Below are 23,292 nucleotides of genomic sequence, written 5' to 3'. Positions count from 1 at the left end.
TGGAGGAAACCCACGCGGACACGGGGAGAACATGCAAACTCCACACAGAAAGGTCCTCGCCTGCCCCGGGGCTCGAACCCAGGACCTTCTTGCTGTGAGGCGACAGCGCTAACCACTACACCACCGTGCCGCCCATGCAGAAATATAGAAAATTCAAAAGGGTTCACAAACTTTCAAGCACCACTGTACATATATGTATTTTCACACACACACACACACACACACACACACTAATCAGCCATAGCATTAAAACCACTGCTGGGGTGAACTGAATAACACTGATTATCTCATGACATTGCCACCTGTCAATTGGTGGGATATATAGGTAGCAAGTGAACAGTCAGTTCTCGAAGTTGAAGTGGTGATAGCAGGAAAAATGGGCAAGCGTAAGGATCTGAGCAATTTTCCCAAGGCCCAAATTGTGATTGGTCAGAGCATTTCCAAAACAGGTCTTGTGGGGTGTTCGCAATATGCAGTGGTTAGAACCTACCAAATGTGGTCCAAGGAAGGAGAACCAGTGAACTCATGAATAGGGTCATGGAGGCCCAAGGCTCATAGATGTGTGTGGGGAGCAGCGAAGGCTAGCCCACCTGGTCCAATCCAACAGAAGAGCTACTGTCACACAAATTGCTGAAAAAGTTAATGCTGCCTGTGATAGAAAGGTTTCAGAACAAACAGTGCATTGCAGCTTGCTGCATATGGGGCTGCATAGCCATAGAACAGTCAGAGTGCCTATGCTGACTGCTGTCCACTGCCAAAAATGCCTACAATGGGCGTGTGAGCATCAGAACTAGACCATGGAGCAATGAAAGAAGGTGGCCTGGTATGAAGAATCATATTTTCTTTTACATCATGTGGAAAACCAGGTGCATTTGCATTACTTACCTGGGGAAGAGGTGGCACCAGGATGCACTATGAGAAGAAGGCAAGCTGGCTGAGGCAATGTGAAGCTCTGGGTAATGTTCTGCCGGGAAACCCTGGGTCCTGGAATTCTATGTAGGTGTTACTTTAACATGTACTACCTACCAAAACATTATTTCCAGACCAAACACACCCCATCATGGCAATAGTATTCCCTAATGGCAGTGGCCTCTTTCACCAAGATAATGCACCCTACCACACTACAAAAACTGTTCAGGAATGATTTGAGGAACATGACAAAGGGTTCAAGGTGTTGACTTGGCTTGCAAATTCCCAAGATCTCAATCCAATATAGCATCTGTGGGATGTCCTGGACAAACAAGTCTAATCCACTGAGGCCCGACCTCACAACTTGCAGGACTTAAAGGATCTGCTGCTAACATCTTGGTGTAAGATACCACAGCACACCTTCAATGCTATGGTATATAGATCCTCTTTCTCAGATCTGCACTGAGTTTCTTGGACTTTCCCATTGTATTGTGTGTTGGTCAAGCCAATGAGTGCTGTAAACAAACCCTTTTTATGAAGGCACAGAGAAGCTACCAGCTGTAGTCAATCATGATGACTAACAGGAAGTTAAGAGACCTCAGTCTTAGCAAGATAAAAGACATTTTGGAAGTTTCAGCACCTCTGAATTAATGATCCAAGTCAGGGGTTTTCAAAGTGTGGGAGAGTCAGCCCCCCCTCGGAGAGCAAATAAACAACAGCGCCCCCCCTTACAATTTTTGTTGTTGCTATACTTAATGTTCCATTTGTATTTAAAAAAAAATGGTTGTTGTACACATTATTTTTTTCTTTTTCACATTTTAAACATCTGTGCTTTTTAAAACATCTTGTTTTACACATTTTAAACATCTCATAGCATCGTTAGCTAGCACCTCTTGGCAGACAACACACTGTGGCAGTGTAGAATCTTCAGATCCAGTCCATGAAAATCCAAACTTTAAATAATTGTGGTCATACTTCCTTCTTTTTCCAGTCCCCCAGGATTCCGCGGGCCTTTTTTGTGATTGTTGTGGGCTAAAATGTCTGATGTTGCAGGGGTTTCCAAAAAAATTGCGATGAAAGTTGTGGTGTTTTTTAGGTTTTTGTTGCGATTACATTGCAGGAGGAAGTGAAAGTTGCGAGAAATTGTTGCGATTTTCTCTTTTTGTGATTAAAATTGAGTGATATGTTAAATATTAAGTTATTACTGAAAAACTATTGATTAAAAAAACAAAGACACTGAGAAATGGTCCTATAAACAACTTTACCAATATAAAAGATTACCCGGACTACAAAAATGCAGAAAAATAGGCTTTACTTATCCAAATGCACCTGTTGGTTCAAAAGTTAAAGTGCATAGAACCTCACAGCACAACATGAAGTTACCTTAAAATATAATATAAATGCCTCAGCTTTCATGTAAGAAAAAAAACTATTAATACTAGTACCGTGTGCAGGCAGTCTCTCCTGAATACTAAATTAAACAATAATTATAAACTAATAAAATAAATGGCTCAGGCTTCATAGAAGAAAAAAAACAATTTGAACAGAATCTCACAGTGTGATTCTGAAGCTGCCTAAACAATGGAAAATAAAATACCATTTTGGCAAAAATGTTGGCATCCATTAATTTCTTGTATTAAGTAAAAAAAAAGTGCACACAGTCCTTCACTGTAAACATAACACACTTTCAGTAACAGAATTTAAGCATACATAAACACTGACTCACACATCATGCAATGTTGCCAGATACTGCTGACGTTTTCCAGTCCAAAATATATTCAAAACCCGCCAAAATGCACTTGAAACTGCCAATCTGGCAACACTGCGCGCATGCTGCTTCTCTTGAACATAGACATCCGGAAGTAAGGCAGAAGGTAGTTTGTCGATGTCACCTCAAGACGATGCCAACGATTGGTCAAATTTGCGGGAAAGTTGCGGTGATTGGATATAATTGCAACACCGCCCTGAATTCGCGGGGATTGGTTGAATTTGCGCTGAAGTTGCAAATCGCAACATCCTGGAGGCTCTGTTTTTTTGCTTGGCCGTCTCCTCACTCCCTGTAGCTTTAGGTACTAAAAATCGATCCATTTTGTCTCTCACGTTGCACCCCCCCTGAAGAACTCTGGCGCCCCCCAGGGGGGGCGCGCCCCACACTTTGAAAAGCCCTGATCTAAGTGAATGTATATAAATGTTTGACCCTGTATGTATAATTTTGACCCTGTGTTGATTTTCAGAAAACCCAAAGAAAATTAAAACTTGTGCACCAAATTCTAGTGTTTTTTTATTAAAGATGTATGCTGTACATTCTGCCACAGAAAAAGAACAGTTCAAAGAAATTACTGAAAGCCCAAATATTGCCATGACATTCATATCCAAGATGACATTCATGTTACTGTATGTAAATTTCTGACCACAATTGTATATAAAATTGTGATCATTTGCTGTGGTATAAGAGAAAACACTTCAGGATATGTTGCTATTTCAAAATAAATTAACTTTGGAGTAGTAACAGTAACTCCACTTTTTCATCCCCACTCCCTTTCTCACCTCAGCAGATTAAAAACAAGGTGAAATTAGGGGGAAAATCGCCTCTATTCTTTTTGTTTCTTTCTTTTCTTACTGTAATTGCCGGGTCTGGATTGATTTCTTGATAACAAAGGGAGAAGCACAGTTAATAACAGTCTTAAGGCCATTTGCTATGCATCATTATACCCAAGACAATATTAACAAATACTGTAACTAACATTCAAAGCCACAGTCAGAGAATAAAATAATAGTCACCTTTGGCATTCTTATTGCTACTGCTTCATGTTTCATTAATCTCTTTTTTATTCTTTTTTTATTCTTTTTAATTCTTAATTTGCTTGTTTGTTTGCTGTTTAAAGACTTATATTTATGAATATGAGTCTCAGGGCTACCTCAGTATTGTCCCCTTTCTTACTATTTATTTCCATTTAGGATTTAGAATATGTGCCTACAGGAAGTTGTAAAAGTGTACTTATCTATTTTCTGTTTACTAACACATTACTGTGAAACTGAGACAAACGATTTTAAGCTGTTTGAGAAATTCTTATGAGAAGAAGACACTCACCAGCCACTTATGTAGGAACAGGTGTACGTGTATGCTCATTCATGCAGCCAATCAGCCAATCAGTCGGCAGCAGCAATACAATACATAAAATGATGTGGATACAGGTCAGTACTTTTATTTAATGTTCACATCAGAATGGAGGAAATGTGATCTCAGTGACTCTGACTGTGCCATGGTTGTTGCTGACAGTATTTCAGAAATTGCTGATCTCCTGGGATTTTCATGCACAACAGCAGTTCTTTCAGCAGACGCACTTTGTTGTTGAGAGAGGTCTGGTGAGAATGGCCAGACTGATTCAAACTGACAGGAAGGATCTGGAAACTCAAATAACCACCCTTTATAAGCATGGATGCAGCAGAACATATAAAACATCAACCCTTGCAGCAGATGGGTTACAACAACAAGACCACATGGGGTTCTTCTCCTGTCAGCCAAGAACAGGAATCTGAGGCTATAGAGGGCATAGGCTCAATGAAATTGGACAGCTGAAGATTAGAAAAAGACCAAACAATGTTTTACCAACAGCTGGATAATTACATGATTGAGTAGTTGTGTGGAAGTTCTGACTAATGTGGATAAGTATATAAACCTAAATTTTATTTGTATACAGCTTTACAGAATGCCAGAAGTAGATTTAAATCCCTTTTGAGTAAGCCAGAGGCAACAAAGGCAAATAAAATCTCCCTGAGACAGCATGAACATGAAGCCTTAGGACAGCCCAGCCTCTTCTGGGTAACATCAGCTAGTGGAACTCCAATTCATTACACTTCTACAACCAAATTCATACAGTACTAAATGTGTTGAAAGGATGTTTGATTTGACCATGTCCTAGGAAATATAAGCACAGAGGAACTATAAATATATCCATCCATCCATTATCTGTAGCCACTTATCCTGTTCTACAGGGTCACAGGCAAGCTGGAGCCTATCCCAGCTGACTATGGGCGAGAGGCGGGGTACACCGTGGACAAGTCATCAGGTCATCACAGGGCTGACACATTGAGACAAACAACCATTCACACTCACAGCCAATTTAGAGCCACCAATTAGCCTAACCTGCATGTCTTTGGACTGTGGGGGAAACCGGAGCACCTGGAGGAAACCCATGCAGACACAGGGAGAACATGCAAACTCCACACAGGAAGGCCCTCGTCAGCCGCTGGGCTCGAACCCAGAACCTTATTGCTGTGAGGCAACAGTGCTAACCACTACACCACCATGCCGCCCCCTAGTATAAATATATTTAACTCAATATACACATATTGACTTCACAATGTATGAGATTTCTTTTGATGTTTCCATCTTTATGGACCTGTATGGGCAGGAAATCAATAATTGGATTAATTCAGGATTTATGTACTGTCTATGTTGACAGACAGCTCGATAATTACATGATTTCCTGGGTCAGTTTCTGTCTCGCCCGTTCTTTTTTTTTTTAATTAATTTGGATCATGTTTCCCTCCCTTCCCAAAGTGACTCATAAGATTGGCTGAATGCAATCTGACCAGCTGACCAGGTGGGGGTTAAGCGTTCTGCTCAAAGACAAAATGACAGCTCTATGACAGTCCTGGGATTTAAACTCACAACCACTGAAATATCATCAAAGTATCTTGTCTCTTTTTAGTTGCATAACAAAATCACTAGAGAGTCATTCACACATCCATAGTTCAGGCCTGTATGCAATACTATCAGAGCGTAGGATTTGATTCTGACAGACATGACTTAAAATCAATTTTAGGACCCTGTCCGTAAGGAGTCAAGCAAACAAGGCTATAAAAAGAATGATGTTTGGGATGTTTTTTCCTTTTTGATACTGGAATCAGGCATGGGACGTGGTTGGCCCCAGGGGTTTGTGTGGCATCTTGTTTGTCTGTTTTTTCCCCCTTTTGCATTTTTCCTTTCGATTCATCTTTCTCCAAATGTGTCTCTAACGCAATTACAGACGGGCTGGATTTAGATTCTGAATTGGCCACACATGGGCTTGCCTTGCTCTCTCTCTCTGTCTTTATTTTATATCTCCCTTCCTCCCCATCCCCCACCACTTTCTCATATTGCTCCTTTTTTGAATAGTAATGATACAATGCCCTCTACTGTTCAAAAAAGGTGGTATATGTTCTGCCCTGAATCTGTCAGTAGAGCTTATCAATAACATGTTCCCTTGTCAGGGATGTGTTCTGTGATGGTGTGTGTGTGTGTGTTTCTTGTAAAGGTATCTGACAGTGTGCAAGGATGTGGTCAGAACCCAAATGGTTGCCACATGTTCGCCCAGTATCACATTTCTCAGCTGTCCTGACACACAAATTCTGTTACCAGAGAGAGTCATTGCATTCATGAGGCTTGTGCTCTCCTGCAAAGCACGTGCATGCATATAGGGGTGTGTGTGTGTGTGTGTGTGTGTGTGTGTTCTAGCTCTTCTGAATGTGTGTATGAAGTCAGTGTCATCCTGGGCATGAAAGGGTGGATGTGCTCATCAAGTGTGTATACAGTCTATCTGGTATTTTGATCCTCCTGTGTGTATTTTTATATTAATACATTAAAAAGTGTGTGTGTGTGTGTGTGTGTGTGTGTGTGTGTGTGTGATCCAGGTGTTTGTGACTGCAAAGACTTCACAACCGGTGCCTCTTGTGAGCGTTGTGGGGATGGTTACTATGGGAACGCACTGACTGGCAGCCCAGGAGACTGTGCGCCCTGCCCCTGCCCAGGCCGTACCACTTGTGCCCAGGTGCCAGAGACAGGGGAGGTGGTATGTACCAGTTGCCCAGCAGGACAAAGGGGTGAGTCACAGTTTACTCTATTTTTATAATATTCCACACAAAGAATGTTATCCTGTCATTTCAGCATTTCCAGTAACAAATTAAAATATGCACTTAGTTTTCCTATAGCCCATTTTTTAAAGCTTTACTAAAAGAGCCACAGTACTGAAGTGAAACTTGACTGAACTTGGCTTCCATTTGAACATCAGAATAATTTTAGGAGTAAGAAGTGGTGATTAAAAAGTTTCTTGTAGTATTCTGTATAGATATGAAAAACAGGTGAGTTAGTACGTGTCACATGACCTCATGCGTCCAATCCAAAGCCATAGGGTATTGAGTCTCCTTGTATAAATAGAGTAGAGTGGGGTAATACGCCCCTGTGGGGTAATACGCCCCTGGCCTGTTTTACCCAAAATAACCACCAGATGGCGCAAAGTTACATTTCTATTGTTGCTATGAACTGGCTTGACAATGGGGATATACAAATATCCACTGTGGATCACATATCAGCAATGCAGCGGAGAGAAATCAAATTTCATGGTAAGTGATATAATTTTCAGATATCAGTAAAACTGTATTTAGATAGCTGCTATTTCATCAGATATCACAGCTGTGTATGTGGTATGAGTAGACAAGTCAGTACGTTAAAAAAAATACATTAGATATAAAAAGTTGAATCACATTTTGAAAGTAAGACCCTTTTTTGTAAAAGTGTAGTCTGTGGGGTAAAGCGCCCCCTTAATGGCAGGGTAAATGGCCCCCAGGGGGCATCGTTTCCTTTTATCATAATTACTGTATTTCATACATTTCTGAATAGCAGATAGCTAATGAATTCATTGATTCAATTAGCATTATTTATTGATGCACTTGTTCTTTGTTAATTCATGTTCAATCCACACAAAATTATATTGAAATTAAAATGCGAAATATAATAAAATAATGCATCTATTCATTAATTCAGGGATATTTTCTTGTTTCTTTCACATTATAGGCTTAAGTAAACACTTTTGCTATCCAAACAGCTTTTTTTGAGTGAGGGGGCCTATTGCCCCACCTCGGGGGGCCTTTTACCCCACTGGGGGGAAGGCCCCCTTGGCACAATGTTTGTTTTTGTTAAAAAAAAAAATTAAGTATTAACTTTAGGCAAACTTTAGGTGGCATTATTGTTCATATCACTGTTGTCAAAAACTATGATTAAAACTAAACACATGGTTCATTTCAACTTGGAGAAAAACTGAATTTTCCTTAAGGGGGGCTTTTCCTCCCACTCTACTCTATACTTTATATTACAAATAATGCAGGGCTTAATTTGAGCTGAAACATGACGGAACAAGATCCGTAACCTCCGTTGTCGGATCCGGCAGCTATTTTCATTTCATTCGGTGTTCCGGCAACTATTTAAATGGATCAGATCACCTCCATGACCATCACAAAGGGAAAAAAAATCAAACAATAAATTAAATAAGTAAATAAAATTTGTTTAGTGTTCGGTTTTGATTTTGATATCTGTTGTTGATTTCTCTCCTATGACATCCACAAAATCTATGTGAAAGGGGAAGAGGGAGGGACATGGGGTGTATACTTCCGCTCAATAGAACACCGGGTTTTTTGTACAGATATATACAGATGCTTCTAAAGACGAAACTGGTAAGACAGGAGCAGCAGTATTCATCCCCAGCTACAATATAAGTATTGGGAAAAGGACGTCAGATCACTTGTCAATTTTTTCAGCAGAAATGATGGCTATTATACTGGCCCTGCAGTGGGTGGAGGAGGTGAAGCCTTGTAAAGCAGTTATTTGATCAGATTCTATGTCTTCCTTAAATAGTATCCAGAGTGGAAAATCTACATGCTGACAAGATCTCTTAGATGAAATTAATCATCTCGTATTTAAGATAAATCAACATAAAACTTTTATTCAGTTCACATGGGTTCCAGCTCATAAGGGGGTTGAGGGTAATGAGAAAGTGGATAAAATGGCCAAAGAGGCCATCAAGGCAAATGAGGTTGAGTTAGAAGTCCCATTAAGCAAGGCAGAAATTAAAGTAATAATTAAAGACAACATCAACAAAATGTGGCAGGAGAGATGGAATACAGAGGAGAAAGGAAGGCATCTATATAATTTACAAAAGGAGGTGGTGTTTAGAAGGGGTGGTGAACTGAAATGACAGGAGGAGGTTTGGTTGACGAGGCTGAGGATAGGACACACAAGTCTAAATAGTGGGTCGTATACAATAGGGAAACATCATTCTGGGGCCTGTGCACACTATGGAGAAGTAGAAAAGGTTGAGCATGTTCTTATACACTGTACACAGTATTCCAGTGAAAGAGAGAAGATGGGGAGAACATTAAGAAAATCTGTAACTATAGATAACTTATTAAGTCAGCCATTCACACAATCAGCAGTAACAGCTCTAACACAGTATTTAAAGGGCACTCAACTAGCAAATAGAATTTAGTTTGGTTTTTTTTTATAATCAGTCTGCAATGACTTGTTTATTTGTTTATCCTCATGAAGGGTTTCATGGGAAGATCCTCGTATCCTCATAATTGGTTTATGGGAAGATTTTGTTTGGTTATCCTCATAATTGGTTTACGGGAAGATTTTGCTTGGTTATCCTCGTAATTGGTTTATGGGAAGATTTTTTGTTTGGTTATCCTCGTAATTGGTTTACGGGAAGATTTTTGTTTGGTTATCCTCGTAATTGGTTTACGGGAAGATTTTGTTTGTTTATCATCGTAATTGGTTTATGGGAAGATTTTGTCTGGTTATCCTCGTAATTGGTTTATGGGAAGATTTTGTTTGGTTATCATCGTAATTGGTTTATGGGAAGATTTTGTTTGGTTATCCTCGTAATTGGTTTACGGGAAGATTTTGTTTGGTTATCCTCATAATTGGTTTACGGGAAGATTTTTGTTTGGTTACACAAATTCTAGACAATTTGGCCGGAGTTTCTCTAAGCTCCGGTGAGGTGGGACGAGGGCTGATAGGGCATGCCCGCCCTCTGAGCACCAATACACATCAAGAAGAGCAAGGATTGACTCAAGCATACATCTCTTAATATTGTTAATATTCTACTCCAGTGGTTCTCAAACTTTTTTCACCAAGTACCACCTCAGAAAATACAACCCCGATTCCAAAAAAGTTGGGACAAAGTACAAATTGTAAATAAAAACGGAATGCAATGATGTGGAAGTTTCAAAATTCCATATTTTATTCAGAATAGAACATAGATGACATATCAAATGTTTAAACTGAGAAAATGCATAATTTAAAGAGAAAAATTAGGTGATTTTAAATTTCATGACAACAACACATCTCAAAAAAGTTGGGACAAGGCAATGTTTACCACTGTGAGACATCCCCTTTTCTCTTTACAACAGTCTGTAAACGTCTGGGGACTGAGGAGACAAGTTGCTCAAGTTTAGGGATAGGAATGTTAACCCATTCTTGTCTAATGTAGGATTCTAGCTGCTCAACTGTCTTAGGTCTTTTTTGTCATATCTTCCGTTTTATGATGCGCCAAATGTTTTCTATGGGTGAAAGATCTGGACTGCAGGCTGGCCAGTTCAGTACCCGGACCCTTCTTCTACGCAGCCATGATGCTGTAATTGATGCAGTATGTGGTTTGGCATTGTCATGTTGGAAAATGCAAGGTCTTCGCTGAAAGAGATGTCGTCTGGATGGGAGCATGTGTTGCTCTAGAACCTGGATATACCTTTCAGCATTGATGGTGTCTTTCCAGATGTGTAAGCTGCCCATGCCACACGCACTAATGCAACCCCATACCATCAGAGATGCAGGCTTCTGAACTGAGCGCTGATAACAACTTGGGTCGTCCTTCTCCTCTTTAGTCCGAATGACACGGTGTCCCTGATTTCCATAAAGAACTTCAAATTTTGATTCGTCTGACCACAGAACAGTTTTCCACTTTGCCACAGTCCATTTTAAAAGAGCCTTGGCCCAGAGAAGACGTCTGCGCTTCTGGATCATGTTTAGATACGGCTTCTTCTTTGAACTATAGAGTTTTAGCTGGCAACGGCGGATGGCACGGTGAATTGTGTTCACAGATAATGTTCTCTGGAAATATTCCTGAGCCCATTTTGTGATTTCCAATACAGAAGCATGCCTGTATGTGATGCAGTGCCGTCTAAGGGCCCTAAGATCACGGGCACCCAGTATGGTTTTCCGGCCTTGACCCTTACGCACAGAGATTCTTCCAGATTCTCTGAATCTTTTGATGATATTATGCACTGTAGATGATGATATGTTCAAACTCTTTGCAATTTTACACTGTCGAACTCCTTTCTGATATTGCTCCATTATTTGTCGGTGCAGAATTAGGGGTATTGGTGATCCTCTTCCCATCTTTACTTCTGAGAGCTGCTGCCACTCCAAGATGCTCTTTTTATACCCAGTTATGTTAATGACCTATTGCCAATTGACCTAATGAGTTGCAATTTGGTCCTCCAGCTGTTCCTTTATTGTACCTTTAACTTTTCCAGCCTCTTATTGCCCTTCCCAACTTTTTTGAGATGTGTTGCTGTCATGAAATTTCAAATGAGCCAATATTTGGCATGAGATTTCAAAATGTCTCACTTTCGACATTTGACATGTTGTCTATGTTCTATTGCAAATACAATATCAGTTTTTGAGATTTATAAATTATTGCATTCTGTTTTTATTTACAATTTGTACTTTATCCCAACTTTTTTGGAATTGGGGTTGTACTTGGCTCTCCAAGTACCACCATAATGACCAACATTAAAATACAGTAGCGTAGTAGGTCTAAGTATTCATTAAAAACAAGGCGGAGGTTTTATTTAACAAGTATATTTAATATTGTTGGCCACTGTAACATTACGCACAGTACTTTGAACAGTAACACTGTGTTTAAATATAGGAAAATAAAACACTGTCCTTAAATAATGAATCAAATAAAATTAATTGCACATAAAAGTTTAACTCTCTGGCAGCTTTCTCTCCACACATGATACGTGTCATCTCATTATCTCTAGCTGCTTTATCCTTTGGCAGGGTTGCAGGCAAGCTGGAGCCTATCTCAGCTGACTACGGGCGAAAGGCGGGGTACACCCTGGACAAGTCGCCAGGTCATCACAGGGCTGACACATAAACACAGACAACCATTCACACCTACAGTCAATTTAGAGTCACCAGTTAACCTAACCTGCATGTCTTTGGACTGTGGGGGAAACCGGAGCACCCGGAGGAAACCCACGCGGACACGGGGAGAACATGCAAACTCCACACAGGAAGGTCCTCGCCGGCCACGGGTCTCGAACCCGGACCTTCTTGCTGTGAGGCGACAGCGCTAACCACTACACCACTGTGCCGCCCTGATACGTGTCATCCCTCTGGCTAATGGTAAACACAGCAGTTTCCTGATTGTGTGCGGTTTACCGGCTCTGGCGATCAGGAGGCTGGCACGATATGAAGCTTCCTGTGCTTTGGCTACGGGTGTACCATAGGACAAAATGGTGGACTTGGACTGCTTCAGTTCATCACGTTTTCGTAAAAAAAATCCATTGGTTTGTCCTTTAGTGCTGTGTGTTTGGTTGTAAGATGCTGTTTGAGATGCAATGGTTTCATGGACTCATTGCTCAGAACGTCCCCGCATACAACACACTGCGGCCTGGGCAGCTCCTCTGTCCCGCTCCAAATGAATCCCAGTTTTATGTATTTTTCATCATACTTCCTCCTCACTGGTTTCTGCTGTTTGCTAGCAGTTCTGGGGCTGGTTTTGCCACTGTCGTTAGCATCTGCACTCGGCTCACACACGTCCTCTTCAGTTCTCCCTCTCTCCTGATCCACGCTCCCATTCGCGGATTTAAGCCATGACAGTAATTTTGTCCTACTCGTCATAATTAGCAAAGCCACCTCCACCTTTTCCCATCACAGCCTAGTCTACCAATGGCAGATAACCGTCTGTCAGCGGAACCGGCGGGAATGCGTACATACGCTACGCATGGCTACCCAGAAGCACTTGCAAACTTTTTTAAATTATTAACTTAATTTGTATTTCCTTTCATTTTCTTGTCATCGGCTGATAAGATATTTTCATCCATTCGGATATTATGGATAGTATTTCACTTTTTTTTATTTATATTTAATTAAGTGATTCTTTGGCGTATCACTAGAATGGAGCCTGCGTACCACTAGTGGTACGCGTACCACAGTTTGAGAATCTCTGTTCTAATCCATTCTATTTTACTATTTCAGCTAGAAGGCTAGAATTCTTCTGTGACCTTGTGTCTCACTTTGTACTGTACTGTTGTGATGACACATTGCTCGAGACATAATATTGATATCTTTTTGAACATTCTATTAGGACATGACCTGCTCAAGGTCTGACTACAGGCTTAGTTTTGATTTATTCTCATGCAGGCATTTGCAACGATTAATATCCCTTGAGATGACACCTCAGCCCGGTAGATGGCGGTAATACACATCGATTGTTAACCGCCAATAAATCGACAGAAGAAGAAGAAGGTTTTGTTTTTTGTTTTTTTTGTAGCCGTTAGCTTGCGCTGTGGGAAAAATGGCAAAAAAACAAGAAAGCTTACTAAAAATTTTTAAATGAATTCTCCAACTTGTTTTGTAAACCCTTTATTTCTTAACTATTGCTTGAATTGATTGCACTTATGTTTGCTGGCACTGCTTTAAATTATTGTCTTTTTTCCACCTTTATTGGATAGGACAGTGTAGAGACAGGAAATGAGCAGGAGAAAAACAGGGAGGGCTCGGAAAATGACCACAGGTTGGAATCGAACCCGGGCTCCCGGAATTATGGCATGGCGGCTTATCCACCTGAGCCAAGAAGTTCCGCTGGCACTGCTTTTAAATACCCTACTTAAATCCTTAAAATGAGTCATTTAATTCATGTCTTGTGTGATCTGATCTCCAATGGTGAAATAAATAGGTTGTGATATGAGTACAGTCTGTTATTTTAGAAGATAAATTTAATATATAATTTAATATATAGCCTAATAAAAAATATTTTATAACATAATATCATGACATACTACTGTCTAACTGTCACTAAAGCGTTTTTTTTTTTTTTTTTTTTGAGTCGTCGGACCCACCCACCTCCTGCGTTCCGGGACCTCCCACTCCACAAATTAAGCATTGGAATAATGTACAAATAATTCTAATGATACTTTTTTAAAATTTCCTGAATCAACAGAACATTGATTGCTAAGTGGTGAACAGAACCAGTTATTGTCATGTTATTGGTGTGTGTGCATGTGTGTGTTACAGGAATCAGATGTGAGTTATGTGAGGACGGTTTCTACGGTGACCCACTTGGCTGGCGTGGTGAGGTGCAGCTGTGTGTAAGGTGTGAGTGTAATGAGAACACGGACTCCAATGCTGTAGGTGTGTGCGACCACGTGACTGGACGCTGCCTCAAATGTTTAGGAAACACAGATGGGGACCAATGTGAAAAATGTCAAAGCGGTTACTATGGAAATGCTCTGGATAGGAGCCTGAGGCCTTCCCAAAAGTGTCTGCGTGAGTGTGTCTGCATGCATGAATATATTTATTTTCAAAAGAGTGGTATGAGAGGAATAAAACACTTTTATGATATTATTAAAAATAATTATCTTCAGGATGGTAAGAATAACTCCCCTTCACTTCAGGTCATATCATGTCACCCTATTGTTGGTTATTTTCCATTAACAAAATGCCCAGTTGTGTTTTATTCCTTATTTAAATAATAACTTGAAAATTTGTTTTTGATAAATGGCTTTAGATTTTTGGACCATACTGAACTAGACATATGTGATCCGGATTTTTCAGCCTGTGTCTGTAACCCTGCTGGCACTTTGGGGTCAGTGAATGAGTGTGATACTCGCACAGGAAGATGTCTGTGCCTGAGGCATGTGACAGGAAGAGACTGTGGACAGTGTGAGTTCGGCTACTTCAACCTGCGGCCAGGGCTGGGCTGTGATAAGTGAGTTGTGGATACCATCCATCCATTATCTGTAGCCGCTTATCCTGTGGGTCGCAGGCAAGCTGGAGCCTATTCCAGCTGAGGCGGGGTACACCCTGGACAAGTCACCAGGTCATCGCAGGGCTAACACATAGAGACAAACAACCATTCACACTCACATTCACACCTACGGTCAATTTAGAGCCACCAATTAGCCTAACCTGTATGTCTTTGGACTGTGGGAGAAATCGGAGCACCCAGAGGAAATCCACGCAGACACGGAGAGAACATGCAAACTCCACACAGAAAGGCCCCCATCAGCCACTGGGCTCAAACCCAGAACATTCTTGCTGAGAGGTGACAGTGCTAACCACTACACCACCGTGTCACCCTGAGTTGTGGATACACTTGCCTTTATTCATCCATCAAGCCATCCATCTAACACAGGGCTTCCCAAACTTTAAGACATTCACTAGATGGTACAGTCAAGCCAAAACATCTTTGTCCATCGACATGTAAAATGCACAGTGATGTAAAAATGACAAGCTCGGTCTCTCATTAAAAAGTGTCCCACCATGGTCGTGACTGTTGTCATGAGCTGTGTCTCAAATCATAAACTCTGACCTTACATTGAAAAATATTTCCTAGTCTAGAAAATCCAGAAAATCAGATCTTTCAGTAGGTCTGAAAGTGACATGAGAGATTTTTTTTTTTTTATAATTCAAACACTAACCATAATAGGAAAACTGATTATGAACTGATTAGTATTTGTTCTCAGTAGCAGTCTAGAATAGTGCATAGTATGTGATTTGCGACACATCACAACTTCAAATCAACTTCAAAATATAAAACCTCAGTTCATTGATTTTTTTCTTGCATATGCTTTGCAAAAAAGTGCTAAGTATATGATACCATGTCTTTGTTTAAACATTTATACTGTACTTCATGGCTTTGCAACAAAAACAAGAGACTTTCTATGAAAAGACTGATGATACACATGTGATGCTCTGTTTTAGATTTGTATCAGCTTGTAAAAATGCATTTTAAGAAATATAGAGTCAAAGTTAACAAAGATATCAGAGAACTTTAACAATCCCCAGGAAATTCTGGAGTTCTTGACTGGCTTCTTTTTTCTCCATTACAGCTGTAACTGTAATCTCATTGGCTCCTCATCCCCAGCGTGCCACCCAATCACAGGCCAGTGTATGTGCCAGACAGGTATTGAGGGCAAAATGTGTGATGCCTGTCAAATGGGGTTTTTTGGCTTTTCCTCCAGAGGCTGCAGAGGTACACAATCTACAAGTAATGTAAAAAGAAAAAGAAAGAAAGATCAGAACTGACCTAATTTGTGTAGTACTATCAGTAATGATGTCTTCCATGCTATGATAAGAATATTAGATTTTCAATACTGTGATTTATTGACAATCGTATCAACCCTATTTTATTGTCAAATGCAGACATCTAATTCATGACATGGAGCATCATGGTGTTGTGTACCAGAATTAATGCATGTCATCCAAATAAAGACTTAAGACACCTCCATCCCTGCACATTTACCGCAACATGAACAAAATGCAACATTTCAGGAATTGGCTTGTAGAAATTCTCATGAATTTAGAATCCTGATACCATGTTGGATATTATAATTTTCTAAAGATTCAGAATATCATGCTCTCATATTTTGGCTTCATTGAGCCTTACATGCAACATAAAATAAAGTATGTGAATTTGCAAAGTGTGTGAGACATAAACCTGTTACAAGGCTGTATCTCAGAACACTCAATGTGCATCTTGCTTTGGCCTGTCTGTCTTCAAAAACTGCAGCCTGTAATTGTGACCCAATGGGATCAGTGTCCATGCAGTGCCACACCAATGGGACATGTTCGTGTCGCCAAGGTTTTGTTGGTTATAAGTGTGATAAGTGTGAGCTGAACCACTACCAAAACCCCTTGACACACCAATGTGAGGAGTGCCCTGTATGCTACAGTCTCATCAGAGACCAGGTACGTGTATTTCTGATCTTACAGCAAATCCAAATATTCACTAATAAGAACAAACTTTTGTGAAAAATTGATACAGTTTGGTCCAAAATATGAATAACAGTATAAAATAAGAATCCTGTAACAAGGAAGAATCAGAGAAAAATTGAATCCATCTTAACAGGATTTTCAAATAGCTCAAGGTAATTAGACAGGCACTGGTCAGTACATAAGCAGACAAACAAAGATACATATTACATAGTACATATTACATAGACACATGTTTCACTGGAGTGTTTTATAGTGAAATTTCCCAGTGCCGTTATAGGAAACGTAGGCACAATTAGAATGACGCTTGATCAGTCAAATCAGTGGACTGGAATCAACTGTTGTATATTTTTTTCCATTTAAAGATTGATTGCTACAATGATTTGAGTTTGGCAAATAAGCTTTGAATGTGGTTGTGTGTTACAACAAAATAGCAGTTTAAAAAATGACTTCTTTCTAACACACTGTCTTTAGCATGTTGCAAGTGACTTATCTGTAACAGAGGTACTAGAAGAAACATCTTAATTTTTTTTTCTTATCAGCCCTGTCCTTGAAGAAAAACTTGTTTTAAACACCATCATTCCGGAAAATGAACTAATATCCCCATCTGAAAACTATTTACATTGTCCAACATCCTGAACTTGCAAATAAACAGACTGTAGTAACAGACTTTACATACATTACAGACAAGTAATTGAAATAGCCTCATTTTCTCATTTAACCTACATCATGCACAGAATTCTCACTTCCAGGCTCTATAAAATATTGCAAGGGATTGCATTTAGTAAATCACAAAAGTACACTCACCAGCCACTTTAATAGGAACTTGTTCTTGATTCTAAGATTCCTGTTCTTGGCTGGCAGGAGTGAAACCCAATGTTTCATGTTGTTGCATGCTGAGATACTTTTCTGCTCACCACGGTTGTAAAGAGTTGCTATGAGTTGTGATATACTGGCAGCTTGAACCAATCTGGCCATTTTCCTCTGACTTCTCTTAAGGCGTTTCCACCCACAGAACTATCACTCTCTCAATGTTTTTTTTTTTTGTTTGTTTGTTTGTTTGTTTGTTTTTTGCCCCCCCCCAAACACACACACACCATTCTGTGTAAACTCTATAGACTGCTGTGTGTGAAAACCCCAGGAGATCAGCAGTTTCTGAAATGCTCAAACCAGTCCATCTGGCACCAACACCCATGCCACAGTGAAAGTCATAGAGATCACAATGTTTCCCATTCTGATATTTGAAGTGAACATTAACTGAAGCTCTTGATTTGTATCTGCATGATTGTATGCATTGTACTGCTGTCAAGGAGTTGGCTGATTAGAGTACTGCATAAAAGAGCAGGTGTATGGGTGTTCCTAAAAAATTGTCCAGTGAGTGTAACAGAAGTGTATAAAGAGCACAGTACACTGAAATGCTCAATTATTTATATGCAGGTAAGTTTCATACTTTCAAATGTTTAGTGTAGCAACTTTTGTTTACCTATCTTACATTAATCAAGTTCTCCTCTAGTTCGTGATATTTCTTGTCCTCAAACTCAAACTTTCTCTCTTCTCTGCTGTGTGTATGTGACAAAGGGGGGGGCTAAACTAATATGTAGCATTTACTATCCTAATTGCCAACTCTTAAAAGTGAAAGTACCGTTGTTGTTGTTGTCATCATCATTGTCATCATCGTTGTTTTTTAGACACATTTATGGAAGAAATCCTGGGTATCAGCACTTTGTAAAAGTTTCTCAGCACAGAAAAGTCTTCAGGAGAGAGGAGTTCACAATTTCTGGTTTCTCTGTAAAATGACAAAATGGTTTTCTATTTTTTTTTGTTGTTTTGTTTTATTTTGTTTTGAGAGAGAGAGATGCTGGTGAAGGAATAACTGGTTATCATTGCTGTAAATGTATTATAAATCAAAAGAATTTTATTTGTGATATGTATATCGTTCAAATATACAAAATTCATATTCAGAGCTTTTTGACAGCTTCCAAGCTCCATCGACAGGATATTCTGAAATTCTTATTTATTTATTTATTTATTTATTTTAAATGCCATTACGCACAGGGGTGAAGTGGTTTGCACTGTTGCCTCACAGCAAGAAGGTTCCGGGTTCAAACCTCACGGCCAACACGGGCCTTTCTGTGTGGAGTTTGCATGTTCTCACTGTGTCTGTGTAGGTTTCCTCCGGGTGCTCCAGTTTCCTCCCACAGTTCAAAGACATGTACATTGGGTGAAAATACCCAGCCACTGGGGTTGCACAAGTCAGCGCATACTTTGCGCCGGTCCCAAGCCCGGATAGATTGAGGAGGGTTGCATCAGGAAGGGCATCTGGTGTAGTTCTCATCTCATTATCTCTAGCTGCTTTATGCTGTTCTACAGGGTCGCAGGCAAGCTGGAGCCTATCCCAGCTGACTACGGGCGAAAGGCGGGGTACACCCTGGACAAGTCGCCAGGTCATCACAGGGCTGACACATAGACAACCATTCACACTCACATCTATGGTCAATTTAGAGTCACCAGTTAACCTAACTGTTAGGGTTTTGCTGGGATTCGAACCTGGTTCATTGGTGTGATAATCCAGCAAACCCCCACTAGGCCACCAGGGGGATGACTCAAATGCAGAGGCGTGAGGCGGAAGTAGAAAAAGAATCAAAAGGTTTATTTAAACTATATACACTATATACAGGGCAAAACAAAAGACAAAAAAAAAAACCAAAGAGTATAATCCAAAAGAAAAGCAAAGTGCAAAAATACAAAAGCTAAGAAGATAAAAAAACACAGTACAAAGGAAACTGGAGATAAACATAACAGCACAAAGACTCCGTGACAAGAGGACTGAACTCAGGGGTATAAATAGACAAACTAATTAAGGACACAGGTGAAGATAATTAGGCAATTAACACAAACACAAAACACAGGAACAGTGGCGGCCTCTAGAGGCCAAAATAAACACGACATGAAAAGGAAATAACAGCGGCCTCTAGAGGCCAAAACAGTCCTAGTCCTAACAGGACCCCCCCCTCTAGGAGCGTCTCCTGACGTTCCCAGGGCGATCCGGATGGGCCGAATGGAAGTCCCGACATAGTTCTTTATCAAGGACATCCCGAGCAGGAACCCAGCAGCGCTCCTCAGGACCATAGCCCTCCCAGTCCACCAGATATTGCAACCCGCCGCGGACCCGGCGGGAGTCAAGCAGGCGATTCACAGTGAACACAGTCTGCCCCTGGAAGATGCGGGGGGGTGGGGGGTTCCTAGGGGCAGGGGCATACGTAGACGTCAGTACGGGCCGTAACAGGGAAACATGGAAAGTGGGGTTGATCCTCAGAGTCCGGGGCAACTGGAGCCGGTAGGAGACAGGGTTCACCCTGCGCACCACCTTGAAGGGGCCAATGTAGCGAGGAGCAAGCTTGCGGTTCTCCACCCGCAGTGGAAGGTCCTTAGTGGACAGCCAAACACGCTGCCCAGGGCGGAAAGCGTGTGCAGGTCTTCTATGGCGGTTGGCCTGAGTCTGGTTGGTTCTGGAGGTCTGTATGAGGGTCTTCCTGACCTTGCTCCAGGTCTTGCGACACCGTCTCACATATTGGTTGACCGAGGGCACCCCCGCGTCCTCCTCCTGGTCCGGGAACAGAGGTGGCTGGAACCCGAATTGGCACTGGAATGGCGACAGCTTGGTGGCCGATGACTGCAGGGTGTTGTGGGCGTACTCCGCCCATGGCAGCCAGGTGCTCCACGATGTCGGGTTATCCATAGCCAGGCCTCGCAGGGTGGTTTCCAGGTCCTGGTTGAGCCTCTCCGTCTGACCATTGGACTGTGGGTGAAACCCAGAGGAGAGGCTGGCAGTGGCTCCGATGACCTTGCAGAACCCGTGCCACACTCGGGAGGAGAACTGGGGCCCTCGGTCTGAGACGATGTCCTGTGGAAGACCAAAGACTCGGAAGACATGATTAAACAAAAGTTTCGCAGTTTCAAGAGCAGAGGGGAGTTTGCACAGTGGTATGAAGCGGCAGGCCTTGGAGAATCTGTCAACTAAGACCAAAATGACCATGTTACCTTGTGACTCAGGGAGACCCGTGATAAAGTCGACTGCCACGTGGGACCAGGGACGCCGGGGAATGGTCAGAGGATGCAGGAGACCCTGGGGACGCTGTCGTGGGTTCTTGGTTCTGGTGCAAACCTCACAGGACAGGACAAATGACCTTACTTCCTTCTCCATGTTAGGCCACCAGAAGCGTCTTTTCAGGAAGTCCAGGGTCCTCCGAGCTCCCGGGTGGGCGGTGAGAGGGGAAGAGTGACCCCACTGGAGAACCTTGGCCCGGGCTTGATGTGGGACGTACAAGAGGCCTGGTGGCCCCGTCCCAGGACCGGGGTCCTGGCGTTGGGCTCGTCGGACAGCCTCCTCAATACCCCAGCGGACAGGGGCCACAATCCGGGACACAGGGATAATAGGCCCGACTTCATTCTCCCTGTTAGTGGCAGAGAACAGTCTGGACAGTGCGTCAGGTTTGGTGTTCTTGGAGCCGGGGCGGTATGAGAGGGTGAAGTCAAACCGACTGAAAAACAGGGCCCACCTAGCCTGTCGAGGGTTCAGTCTCTTGGCTTGCTGGAGGTACTCCAGGTTCTTGTGGTCAGTCCAAACCAGGAATGGATGTTGTGCTCCCTCCAGCCAGTGCCTCCACTCCTCAAGGGCCAGTTTGACCGCTAGCAGTTCTCGATCCCCCACATCGTACCGGGACTCAGCAGGACTCAGGCGGTGGGAGAAGTAAGCGCAGGGGTGCAGCTTTCCTTCCGAACGTTGAGAGAGCACCGCGCCGACACCACTGTCCGAGGCGTCCACCTCCACGATGAATGGTTGGGAGGTGTCCGGGAGAACCAGAATGGGTGCCGTGCAGAAGCGGTCCTTGAGGTCTTTGAACGCCTTTTCTGCCTGAGGAGACCAACCATAAGATCCACCTGTCCCTTTGGTGAGGTCTGACATGGGTGCTGCCACAGAACTGAAGTTCCTGATGAACTTGCGGTAGAAGTTAGCGAATCCTAAGAACCGCTGAACCTCCTTAACGGACTTGGGAGTAGGCCAATCCCGGACGGCCAGGGTCTTGGCAGGGTCCATTTGGAGTTGGCCTGTCCGTACAATAAATCCCAGAAAGGAGACCTCGGGAACATGAAATTCGCATTTCTGGGCCTTGGCGAACAGATTGTTCTGTAGCAGCCTCTGGAGAACCTGGCGGACATGGTGGCGGTGCTCCTGCACGGTCTTGGAAAAGATAAGGATGTCGTCGAGGTAGACAAAAACGTATAGGTTAATCATGTCCCTTAAGACGTCGTTGATTAGGGCCTGAAAAACAGCTGGTGCGTTGGTGAGTCCGAAGGGCATCACCTGGTATTCGTAGTGCCCAGACGGGGTGTTAAAGGCAGTCTTCCACTCGTCTCCCTGTCGGATACGGATGAGGTGGTATGCGTTCCGTAGGTCCAACTTGGTGAAGACAGTGGCGCCTTGGAGCAGGTCGAAAGCTGTGGACATCAGCGGAAGGGGATATCGGTTGCGCACAGTGATCTTATTCAGGCCCCTGTAATCAATACATGGTCGGAGCCCCCCATCCTTCTTGCCGACAAAGAAGAAGCCGGCTCCAGCAGGTGAAGTGGAGGGTCGAATAAACCCAGAGACCAGGGCATCTTTGAGGTATTCCTCCATGGCCTTGCGTTCTGGCTGAGAGAGTGAAAACAGTCTGCCACGAGGAGGGGTAGTCCCAGGGAGCAAGTCGATGGCACAGTCGTAGGCCCGGTGCGGAGGAAGAACGGCGGCCCTGCTCTTGCTGAATACCTCCTTGAGATCCCAGTACTCTGTGGGAACTTGAGATAACTCGGTGAGATCAGGGGGCTCGGCAGGAGACACAGGAGAGCTAGAGAGTAGACAAGAGGCATGGCATGCAGGGCCCCATTCCACAACCTGGCTTGTTACCCAGTCTATGCGAGGGTTGTGGCGAGTAAGCCAAGGAAGGCCTAGAATAACTGGGAACTCAGGTGAAGGAATCAGGTGCAGGGATATTTCTTCCTTGTGACCTTGAGACTGGAGGAAGACTGGAGAAGTAACTTGGGTGACTCTTCCATCACCTAACGCTTGGCCATCGAGGGCAGACACAGACAGAGGGACTTCAAGAGGTGCAGTAGGTATATTGATGCTTTGGGCGAAGTGAATATCCATAAAGTTCCCAGCCGCCCCTGAGTCTATCAAAGCTTGACAAGAGTGGACAGACTCACCCCAGGAGATGGAGACCGGGATGTAGATTCCTTGGCCAGGGAGTCCGGGAGAGAGGGTAGGCCCCGTCACAACCCTCCCTCGGCTGGACGGGGCGGTCCTTTTCCCAAGAGTTCGGGACATGATGCTCGGAAGTGACCAGGCTTGCCACAGTAGATGCAGCACTTGTCCCTCCTTCTGCGCTCCCTCTCAGATGCGGAGAGGCGAGTACGACCCACTTGCATGGGTTCTGGACAGTCACTGAAGGAGGTAGACGGTCTCCAGGTAGAGGTAGGGAGGCTGGGGGGGCTCAAGGCTTGGTGGCGTTCTCTCATCC

The 23,292-nt window shown here is 42.7% G+C and overlaps 1 protein-coding gene across 1 annotated transcript in view; it reads left to right on the top strand.

Annotated features, from left to right (window-relative positions):
- lamc3 (laminin, gamma 3) overlaps positions 1 to 23,292 on the top strand; it is a 574,068-nt gene that overhangs the window by 483,419 nt on the left and 67,357 nt on the right. Inside the window, exons 13-17 of the mRNA XM_060912770.1 lie at positions 6,586 to 6,774; positions 14,033 to 14,284; positions 14,573 to 14,726; positions 15,850 to 15,992; positions 16,530 to 16,708. Of these exons, the coding sequence (XP_060768753.1) occupies positions 6,586 to 6,774; positions 14,033 to 14,284; positions 14,573 to 14,726; positions 15,850 to 15,992; positions 16,530 to 16,708 (917 nt within the window). The remainder of the gene's footprint in view (positions 1 to 6,585; positions 6,775 to 14,032; positions 14,285 to 14,572; positions 14,727 to 15,849; positions 15,993 to 16,529; positions 16,709 to 23,292) is intronic.

The sequence above is a fragment of the Neoarius graeffei genome, chromosome 28 (assembly GCF_027579695.1).
Source record: "Neoarius graeffei isolate fNeoGra1 chromosome 28, fNeoGra1.pri, whole genome shotgun sequence".
Lineage (NCBI taxonomy): Eukaryota > Metazoa > Chordata > Actinopteri > Siluriformes > Ariidae > Neoarius > Neoarius graeffei.
This window is presented reverse-complemented; position numbering and strand designations above follow the sequence as displayed.